The sequence below is a fragment of the Pinus tabuliformis genome, chromosome Q, assembly GCF_031772625.1.
Source record: "Pinus tabuliformis cultivar Carrire ecotype Pingquan chromosome Q, CPIR1, whole genome shotgun sequence".
NCBI classification, from domain to species: domain Eukaryota; kingdom Viridiplantae; phylum Streptophyta; class Pinopsida; order Pinales; family Pinaceae; genus Pinus; species Pinus tabuliformis.
The window spans coordinates 812,716,151-812,728,168 of NC_142296.1; the positions used below are offsets into that span (position 1 = coordinate 812,716,151).

The 12,018-nt window shown below is 35.8% G+C and overlaps 1 protein-coding gene across 1 annotated transcript; it reads right to left on the reverse strand.

Moving 5' to 3' along the window:
• Positions 1–2,248: 2,248 nt before the first annotated feature.
• On the reverse strand, positions 2,249–3,040 carry LOC149222141 (uncharacterized). Its single transcript, XM_089387516.1, has one exon. It carries the CDS (start codon positions 3,038–3,040, stop codon positions 2,249–2,251), a length of 792 nt encoding a protein of 263 aa, XP_089243642.1.
• Between the last annotated feature and the right edge of the window lie 8,978 nt (positions 3,041–12,018).

Genomic DNA, 12,018 nt, shown 5'->3' on the forward strand with positions numbered 1-12,018 from the left:
TTGTAGAGTTAAAGTCACTATCATAGACACCTAGACAGCCGAAATACATAGGTAGACCACTGTAGCTAGAGCGACAGTTAGAAACAACATTTGGAGATACTAACTAGAGAATTGTAGTTTAAATCAATCAAGGGCAGAGAGCAAGAAAAAGGGTGGGACCATGTCAATATGAATATCGTCGCACTGCTAACTCAGATATTGCATGAATTCCACCAAGGTATAACAACTGAACTGCAAAAGCAAGAACAATGCACTTTGTTGTTAGACATTCAGGTGGAGAAGTAAAGAGCTTCACTGAAGAAGTAGCTTGATCAATTGATTAAGGAAAGGGATAGAGAATGTTAGCAATAGTAGCAGCTAGAGGAATTCATCGCAAAAGCTTGCAGTGAAGTTCTAGACGTAAAGGTCTACAAAGATGAGTCACTAGCAGAGAAGACAGTGAAGCTTGGCCTCATAATAAGGGATTCAAAGAATAAGTTTGAAAAAATGAAGTTCAAGTATGAAGTGAAGATTACTGAGCTGAAAATGAGGTTTTAGCCAAGTGGAAAGACGATTTAAAAAAAATAAATCTTTATTGATAACACCTGATGAATGATATCTATAGCTTGGTCTGTAATTCCCCTTACGTGGGATGGGTCCTTTGATATCCTTGATGCTTCAAAAATAGATTCTCTCTCTCAATCGTGTGAAAAACCGAAACAAAGTGAAGAACTCAAGTGGGAGCTCGAGAAAAAATGACGATAATATTGATGATGATAATGATCATGGTGAGGAATGAATGAAAAATCCTCCTTTATATAGCAAAGTATGGAGTTAATCTTGAAAATGGAGAATAATAAAATATTTTTGACCAAATTCAGATCTAACTACTTTGAATACTTTATTATATTTATAGGAGAGGGAAAAGGAATTTAAGATGGTTAAATTCCTTTATTTAGAAATAATTAACAAATAAAATGATTTATTAATTATTTCGCTAGAAACAATAAAGCTGTGAAATCAAAATAATTACTAAATAGTGATTTAATAGTTATTCTAATAATAAAAATAAACAAATTCAAATAAATAATGATTTATTTAAATATTCGTAAGGGATTTAGTAAAATGGGACAAGGAATAATTATTAAATAATGATTTAATAATAATTCCTAGAGAAAATTAAATAAATAATGATTTATCTATGTTAAATTTTAAACTTCTGTGGTCATTTTTTGGAAAAATATGACCTAGATTATCCACAGTATCTTTTTCATCATGTCGATGTTTCGAACCCCAAAGGGGATCCATCATCAGGACAGAAATTGATAGATTGAGAGAAGAATTTGCCAATCATAATAAATAAATAAATACCTACTGTTAAATTAAAGTAGAAGCCGACCAATTTATAAGACTAAAATTTTTATATATATTATTCAATTATATTTGTTCTATTTCATATTTTAATTTAACCTAATAAGAAATACTAAATAATAAAACTGATTAATTCTAATAAATATCATAAGATTATTATTTCATTGTTTTTTAATTATAACCTAATATGGATTACCAAATATGATTTAATTTATTTTAAATTTAATTTAATATTAATTTTAATTTTAATTTACATTTTTGTAGCCTAATTAAATGTAAATTAGTTTATTTTGATTTTAATTTTTACAAAATAAATAAATCTAATTAATTCTTTATTTTATTCTTATTTACTAAAATAAATGAATGAATTTAATTAACTTTAATTCATTAAATATCTACTAAATAGTAATAAATAATTTGATTTAATGTATTATTTGTTTATTTAATTTATAGATTAATAATTTAAAGTTTTTATATTATCACTATTAATGTTTAAAACCTATGTCATTAATTAATTCTAAATAAATAAATAAGTCAGTGTATTATTTTATTATTTTTTTAATTAATCATCTATATTAACTTAAAATATTCTTAACAATAATTATTTATTTTATAATAATCAGTTATTTGTTTATTACAATTAAATAATTATTAATTCTTATTATTAAAATTTTTATTTTTTATTATTATTATTATTATTATTATTATTATAACTAATTAATTAATAAATTAATAATAAATATATATATATATATATATATATATATATATATATATATATATAAAATGATTTACTAATTAACTAAGAGATGTTAGTAATTAAGGAAGGGGAAGGGAAATATGAGTGATACTATACCTGGAAAGATCTAGAAGGATTGATATGTTTAATCAGGGGGAGCTAGTTTCTGCTAATCTCATTCCCATTGTCCCTATTGAGGTTATGTGGAAGCTTCATAATTTCAATGGCCTCTTTGATTTTTCTCTTTTGATAATGATCTTCTCTTGCAATAATTCTGGCATTTTCCAAACACACATGATGCTTGGTTTTGGAGGAGTGTTCTACAAGGGCTGATGTACGAGATCTCCCATTCTTAATATCAGCACCGTGCTCTTTAAGTCTTGTTTTCAAAGATTGCCCTGTCTCTCCAATATAACTTTTGTTGCATGAGCAATCAATCTTATACACACCCTTGAGCTGTTGACGATCAAAGTTATCCTTAACTGACTTCATTTTCTGCCTAATCATTCCACATGTTGTAAATTGAGTGAATATGTCCTTCTTCCTTAAGATCTTAGCAATTTTATTTGTAACCCCTTGAATGAATGGAAGGTATACCTTCCCGCAATTTTCTTTCCCATAGTTTTCTCGGGGACCCTTGGAGAGGACCTTTTCTTGAGCCCTTTTTATAGCTTTCTTGATATTAAACTCCTTGTATCCTATATCCTTAAAAATAGAGATTAAGTGCTTAATTTCTTCATTAAGGTGATCAGAGTCAGAAATTCTAAAAGCTCTAACAGCAAGAGTGTTTAAGACGCCAAATTTTTGGGATGGATGATGGTATGAATCAGCATGAAGATAGCTTTCTGTATGCATTTTCTTCCTAAAGACCTGGTGTCCCAAAGTACCATCCTCCTTTCTACTAACCAAGACATCTAGAAAAGGAATTTTACCATTTTCTTCAAGCTCCATAGTGAACTTGATTTTGGATGATATCGAGTTTAGATGATTAAAAAACTTCTCAAGCTCGACCTTGCCATGAGTCCATTTTAAGTTGGTGTCATCAACAAATCTCTTCCACCATGCCGGTTTCAAAGGGTATGAGTCAAGGGCTTTCCTTTCAAAGTACTCCATATATAAGTTAGCAACAATAGGTGAAAGCGGGGATCCCATGGCCACTCTCGATATCTGCTCATAATAATTGTCTTGAAAACTGAAGAAAGTGGAATGCAAACAGATTTCTGCAAGTTTTGTTGTTTCTGGATCAATGACTTCTTTTATAACATAAACAGCTTCATCAAGAGGAATCTTTGTAAATAAAGAAACAACATCAAAACTGACCAGAATATCATCCTTATCAACCCTTTCATTATTGATGAGTTTTACAAAATCATTATACTCATTTATAATTGAATAATATATATAAAAATTTTAGTCTTATAAATTGGTCGGCTTCTACTTTAATTTAACAGTAGATATTTATTTATTTATTATGATAGGAAAATTCTTCTCTCAATCTATCAATTTCTATTCTGATGATGGACCCCCTTTGGGGTTCGAAATGTCGACATGATGAAAAATATACTGTGGATAATCCGAGTCATATTTTTCCAAAAATCGATTTATCTAGTTATTCTCATGGGGCTTTTTATTTAACCTAGAAAATAATTTAATAAAAGTGGTTTACTAAAGTATTTTCCATAGTGAATGTGATTTTAATATGGTAAAATTAAATCCACATGATATATTTCGATCCACCTAGTTAGAAATGGCTAAGTGATCATTTTTTGGTGATAACACTTCTACATGAATATCAAGAGTTATTCCCCACTAAGTTCACATATATGAAAGGCATAGTAGGAGACTTGGGAGTTATGAAAGTTCCTTTGAAGTCTCATGCAAAGCTAGTTAAGCAAAGGCCTTATGGACTGAATCCAAAATACAAAGAAAAAGTGGAGAAAGAACTTGCGAAAATGGTAGCAGTTGGAACCATTGAACTTATGGAACAATCAGAGTGGGTAAGTCCTATGGTAGTACAAGAAAATAAAACACAGGGTGAAATAAGGATTTGTGTTGATTTAAGGAAGTTAAATGATGCATGTCTACATGATCCATTCCCTACTCCTTTCACCGATGAAGTATTGGACAATGTAGGAGGTGAGGAAGCTTATTCATTTACAAATGGATTTTCAAGATACCATCATATTAGAATTTCACTAGAGGATCGACATAAGACCACCTTTGCTACAGAATGGGGTTCATATTAGTATATAGTGATGCCTTTTGGGTTGAAGAAGGCCCTTGCCATATTTTCAAGAGTAGTGGTCGCAACTTTCAAAGAGTATGTTCACATTTTTTTTGAATTATACTTCAATTATTGGACAATTTTTCGGTTATTGAAAAAATATGTTGCGAGCTTAAGGCTAATGCTCGACACATGAAAGAAGTCTCAAATTTCTCTAAATATAAAAGTGTATATTCTATGTACCTTTTGGCATATTGTTAGGACATATTGTTTGAAAGCAGGGATTGATGGTGGATCCTTCAAAGATTGATATTATTGTGAATTTACCTCCATTCAAGACCATGAGGAAACTTTGCACCACACTCCAACATATAGGATATTACACAACTTTTTTCAAAGGATATGTGTAGATCACTGCCCTTATGGAAAAACTGTTGAAGAAAGATGTAACATTTCTATGGAATGAATAGTGTCAAAAGAGCCTCGATACACTAAAAAAAAAGATGGTATTTGGGCCTATTTTTGTTTTCCCACAATGGAATAAGGAATTTCATGTTCATGTGGATGCTTCATGCATAGCTTTAGGAGTATTATTGGAACAACCTGGTGCAGGAGAAATAGATCACCCCATAGGTTTTGCAAGTAGGAAATTGTCTAAAGCAGAGAAGAACTATACAACTGTAGAAAGGGAATGTCTAGCTATGCTATATGCATTACATAATTTCATTCATTACTTGTTGGGATCACATTTCCTAATGTTCATAGATCACTCTACACTAAAATATTTGTAAACAACCATGTTTTAGGAGGAAAAATTTGTAGGTGGCTATTACTATTTTAGGAGTATGACTTTGAAGTTATTGCTAAGCTAGGAAGACTAAATGTTGGACCTGATCATTTGTCGAGGATAGAAACAGGAGAAGAACTAAAAAATATAGTTAATAATATTCCTGATGTGCAAAAATATTTTATCATAGTAGTAGATGAGCACATCATTGATATTATTCAATTCTTAACCACAAGAATGGCCCCTTCAAAATACACTACGCAGTAGAAGAAAGAGCCGATGGTTAAGACAACATAATTTTCAGTGATAGTAGGGCATTTGTATAAATTTTGGCCAGATGAAATACTATGCAAGTATGTTCCTAAGCACGAAAGACTGATAATTTTGAAAGAAGTTCATAGTGGTGCAACGGGTGGACATTATAGAGGAAAATCCACTACGCAATTTTTTTAAGAGCGGGACTATGGTGGCCTACATTACACAAAGATGTAAAGGAATACTATCAAGCTTATGATATCTACCAAAGAATAGGAAAACCTTCAAGAAGAGATGAAATGACACTAGTACCACAAGTAACATTGCAGGCTTTTGACAAATGGGATATTGATTTTGTGGGACCAATCAATCCACCAAGGAAAAAGACTCGTGCGAGGTGTATAATCACTATGACTGATTATATGACTAGATCGGCCAAAGAAGAACATTTGAAGGATTGCAGCATAGAAACTACTGTGAAGTTCATATTTGAGTATATTTTGTCAATATTTGGGTGTCCAAAGATATTGATGGTTGATCAAGGGTCACATTTCTTGAATGAAACCATTGAATAATTAACTGAATAATTTCAAGTTTACCAGCAAAAGAGCACTCCTTATCATCCTCAGGAAAATGGAACTATGGAAGCATTCAATAAGATTCTAGAGAATGTACTCACAAAAGTGTGCAATGTGAACAGAAATGACTCGGATCTAAGGATTTCAACGGTGTTTTGGGCATATAGGATAACATGCAAGAAAATGATAGGACAGACACTTTTTATGTTGGTATATGGACAAGAAGAAATCATGCCTATGGAGTACAATGTGCCAAGTTTAAGAATTGTAGCGTTCATAGACATGGCAAGCTCCAATATATTGGAATAAAGGATGACATAATTAATTGCTCTAGAAGAATACAAGTTGATAGGTTTTCATCAATAAGTGCAAAAATAAAGGGAGAAAGCCTGACATGACAGGCACATCACGCAAAAGACATTCTGGTAAGGAGATCTTGTACTTTTATATGATAGGAAATTCATGAAGTTCCCAAGAAAATTTAAATTACAGTGGTTGGGACTATATATCATCAATCACATCTCTAATGGTGGTGTAGTTAAGCTCGTGAAGTTGAATGGTTAGCTGATTCCATGATGAGTGGATCGTAGCAGATTGAAGGAATACAAGGATGACTATGTCCCTGGAGATTAGTACTAAAGGATGAAACGAGAAGAGTCCTAGCGCCACCTATAGGTGAAAGTGGGCACTAGAATATAAACTACTTTGCAGAAGGGAACTAAGCCAAATGAAGATTAATACACAATATTTAGGAGTATGTTGAAGTATGAAAGAACCATGACAAAGGAAGGATTATTGCACTACAAGGGAAGGTTTTCAAAGTTCGTCAGAAATATAACCATTGGAATAAAAAAATTGTCATTAAAAGAAACTTGTCATTAAGAGGCACGAGAGAAATGAATTTATGAAGTATAATTGGCCAGATCTAGTGCCATATATACATTGAATGAGCAAGATCTAAGCTAATCATGGGGTTTGAAATTCGAATTCGCTATAAATTCCATGTACTACTCCACATTTTACACTTTTCTATATAAAGAATTCAGTTTGAGAAATTGTGACCAAGTGTGAGACAAGTGTGATGTTGTATGTATGAGAGAGGTTTCGAAGAGATTACTAGAGATTTTGCAGAAAAAGGGTTAGCAGGCATCATGGAAGCACAGACCGGTAAATTTGTAACATAAAATGTACCTGTGGCCCCAATTTACACAAGGTCACTATGAAAACAAGTAGCCATGAAATAACAACCACAAAGAAGTCAAGAAAAGAGACTAGCTGAAGACTCTAGAGTATAGCTAAGGACATCCCCAAGAAAGAAGGTAGAGAAAGAGCAATGGAGAAAGGACAAGCATGATAAGAAACCTGCGTAGAAGGTGAAGAAAGCAATATAAAGAACTAGAAAAATCCATGACAATGACATGGAAGCCAAGGTGTAATAGATGGAGATATAGGGTGCAGAAATTCCCTCTGTGTTGCCACCATATTTTCCACCAAGAAAACTGGGTACCTATTGGTATGGGGTCCCCTTGGTCAGTTTTGGGTTACAAACCCAAGTTTTGATGTAAATTTTGACAAAATGATGTAAAGCCTTAGAAAATTGTGGATGGGGAGTGCCTAGGTAGATAGGATTCAAAAAGGGTTTTTACCATGGTTTATGTAAAGATTGAGTCAGTTTTGAGATCTACCGTTGGTACGTGGACCATGGGATTGTATAAATAGGTGTGTCTTAGGGAGTCTAAGGTGGATATATGTTTTTTTCTATGGGTACAACGAATGGAGTCTTTGAGAGTTAGTGTAGAGAAGTAAGTCTTAGACGGGGAAAAGGCTATGTAGCTGAGTGTGCAGAGGCCTAGAGTAGAGTCCTCAGCTGAGTGCATGAATCCCTGCAGCTGAGTGCAGGGACCCCTTCACCTGAGTGTGGAGGGAAGTTTTGAGTCTGTAACCTTATACTGAAGATCAATAAAGAAGACAGTTGGAGAAATTCATATGTTTTATCTGTTTCCTTATGTTGTTTATGTTTGTGATATATTTTGTGATGAGAAAATGTCTTTATGAAATAATGATGTATTGATGTGTGAATTACTGGATAAGTCTATAAATTGAACTCAATGCATGTTAAGTATTTAAGCGGGAGTTATAATACTTTTTTTTAAGTTTATTAAGCACTTAAGCAAATTTGTGCGGATTTCGATCTAAGGTTAGTCTATGGTGTGCGTAATTAGATAACCTATCTATTAGAGGTCCGTAGAAGCCGATCGTAGACCTTCACAGATGTCTAGAGGCCATTGGAAGGAAACTACAGAGACAAGCCCTAAGGGCTTAGAGATCTGTGTGAAGGCAGATCTAAGAGATAAAAGAACATCACACTGATCTCTGGATGTGGAAACTTGGTTCCAACATCCCCCCATATTGCTTCGAGTGAGAATTCAATCTGTGCTACGCGGGTTGATGCCAAAAGGGCTAGTAGTGTAGGGTTTTCTTAGTACAACTAACTCTAAACTTGGGTTAGGACTCACTAAGCGAACAAATGGTTCTATTTTTGGGACTAGGATCTACTTAAGGAGATGTGTCATGTCACATCACTGGAATCCAACCAAAAAGGAAATTAAGAAGTGGTTGGATAGAAAGATCCATGAATTCGTGATGCAAGATAACAAGAATCCACACTTGTTAAAATAACAATGGTTGGATAGATATTTTTACACAGAAATACATGAAATTTTCTTCTGCACCTTCCTGATCGAGCTATACAAGTGGATAGCTAAATTGGCAAATGACCAAGGAAGGCGGAGACTTGACAGTCCAATAGTATGGACTTTGGAACTAATGTGGAGGTTGGAAGCTTCTAAAGATAAGATCGCACGCTCTGTTGATCACTGCCTTGATCGAGTCATAGGAGGATTTGTTACAGAATTCATGGTTGATACCTTAGTTAGCTAAACCAAAGCAGAGCGACGTTTCTTCAAAGGGCCGCGAGGTAAGTACCTAATATCTTTGAGTACCTGGATTAAGATGATGTTGTGTGAAAACTGGGTTATGCCATTTACTTGATGTTCAGAGCTACGTGAAGTGGAAATATTTTTAGAGATTGAGGGAGAATAGGTCTTGAATGTAGCCTGCTGATTGGACCTCCTTCAAGTGACGATGAAGGAGAGGTACAGAACCTCACCACGGAGTGTAGTCAAACTGATAACACAAGTCTTTCTACAAACTCATTATCCATCCATTCCACCTCCACCCTCACCTCCACAGCATACAACTTTGCCCACACCACCACCACCACCGCCTCCATTCAACATGTCGAATACAATGAAGTTGCCAGTTTTCAAGGGTATAAGGAGCTAGGATTTGGATTGATTTTGGTTTTTTGCAGAGGTTGTGTGGATATTGTAACAAGTTACAAATGATAATATGAAGAAGCTGTAGTTGGTTACCGCTGTGCAAGATCGCGCCCTGACAAGGTACGTCAAGTACTGCACTGATAATCATTTGGAATCATTAGTAGTAGCTAAGGTCGCTTTGAAAAAGAAATTTAGAAAGCCTAAGTCTGACTTGCAATTAATATTTGGATTCAAGGAAATCATGATGAAGGTTGGTGAAATGCCCTGGGAGTTAGATTAAACATTGAAGTGTGTGATCAGCAAAGCTAATATGCATCTCACAGCTAGTAAGCACCAGGAGTGGTTTATAGCCTTTCTCCTGCCCCATTTGAGGATTTCCTAATCATAGTAGAAGATAGGGACTTAGGCTGAAGCCCTGTAAATCGCAATGAGATTGAAATAAATGACTATTTAGGATGCGTCTTTGGGAGTTCAAAAAATTCACTCGTGATTGCAGAACCTCTGCTCGGAACTACAGAGCTTGAAAAAAGAAATAGAGGCTAGGCCGGAGGTACGCAAGGATGTTTGGGGCCTCAAGTGCAAGAGCCATGGGCATTGTTGGCTTGAGGGGGACTGACCCAGGTTCAACATTAATTATCCAAACAAATCCCTACACTACTGGCCCTTTCGGCATCAGCCCGCGGAGCGCGGACCGAAGTCTCACCCGAAGCAGTATGGGGGGATGATGGAACCAATTTTCCACACCCTAAGATGGTCATGATATCATTTTATTCCCTTTATTCCTACCTTTGGGCAAGTCACTTTGCTCTAGGGCTTGGCAGATGAACCCTCTATTCTGTTCTTCAATACCTCCATGAAAGGGTACGACTGATCTTCGTGCATCCTTAACCCTTAATCTAGACACTTTCGCATTGTTAAGGCAACATACCATGCAGATTCCTAAACTAGTCTAAGTGCCTTACTTATCTTATTAGATACTCATAGTTAGCACCATGTAAACAAATATTCTTATATGTGTTCAGTTATCTAATGTAATTATACAAATTCGCACACCATATAAGTAGTATAAACGAAATTCATACATAAAATGACAAGATGCATCAATCAAATCAAAGACATAGAAATTGTAGAATAATTCTCTTTATTGATATCTTCCAAGTGATTACACACTCTATCCACCCTGCGCACACAGTTGCAGGGGTTAGTGCACTCAGCTATAGACTTCTACCCTGGGCCTCTGTGCACTCAGCTGCAGAGCCTCTACCTACGCTACGACCTGAAACATAGACTTCTTACTTCAGAGCTATCACTCTCTTATCTTGTTCGATGATTCTAACTACTTAGAGCTTATTTCTTTTTATACAATCCCATGGTCCGCGGACCATGGGTAGATATCCTTACAGGCGAATTTACTTTACAAAACTAAGGGCGGACAACCCTTTATGACTTATGACATCTACGCACTCTCCGACCACAAAATGCAGAGTCTTTAGAAGTTTCTAACAAAATTTGACAAAAATATGGTCTTTTAGCCCCAAAACTGTCCTTTAGGGGATCCCGTTCCCAATAGGCCCCCAACACAAACATCATGACTTAGCCTCAAGTTTCTTAGTAGGCTCAGAGATCTTTCCGTGAAGCCCTTCAATATCGACTCGTATGACAACAACTTCGATCGTGCACTAAGCTGCTGCCTGCTTCGCATCTTTCACTGTCTTGGTTACTGCTCTTGCATTGTCAGCATGAAGCTTTTGTTGTGTTGCCTATAGAGTCGCAAACTTGCTTTCGATATTCCTTGTGACTGCATAAGCCTTACCCAACCAGGGATTTAGTCTCACCTTGATCATTTCTTCCTTGTGCAGTGCTGCATCCACCTGTTCCTTCAGTTGCTTGGCCTCCTACAGCTTGGCTAGTCTTTATGTCAGTGCGATGGTTTGCGTTGTGCCCTTAACCTCATCATAGCACTGTTGTAGTTCACACACTTTCATCTCTAGCCTATGTACATTGTCATCCTCCTACAAGCTGTCTAGGACCTCAAATGACTATTCAAACAATTGTGTACAGTCTGCTACTACACTGTCCACCAATGCTACTGCTTTTGTGACAGCAGTCGCCCGCTATTCCTTGACTTCTAGCAGATTTGAAGGTTGTGCCTTCAAGTGCAACTCCATAATTTGTAGGTTCAACTCTAACTGAACCTACACCATGTCAATTCAAGTGTCGTGCACCCCTGTGGCCAACTTGCGGATGCGTACCTAGACTGGCTCGTCCTTCAGAATGACCAACTCTGGGACCATTCTGCATGCCTCCTCAATGATCTGAAAAATGTTCTTTCTCTGATTGGTCACCTAAATCTCATCGGCGACGGAATCATTTCTCTATAGGGCCATCTTCTCGTTATTGATCTGCTATTCACTGATCACCTAGAGAGCGCAGTGCTCTCAGGCCCTCAGTTTTGCAATTACTCCATCCAATAAGAGGTGGAGTCCTTTGTGCGGGAGTGCTAATAGGTTCAACTTGACTCCCTTTAAGGCGCTAACAGTGGGCCTGTCAGCCTCATTATCTGTGGTCAGTGCTCCATCCAGTAGCACTGTCATACTGGAAGTCTTCATGCACAACATATTGGTAGCTTCTGTAGTGCTAATAGCCAGGCTGGTAAGCACCGTACCAGCCTACAATGCGCCGATATGCAACTCCTACAACCCTGACTAGATGGCTCCTAAGATGATCTGTTGCTGCTATTCAAA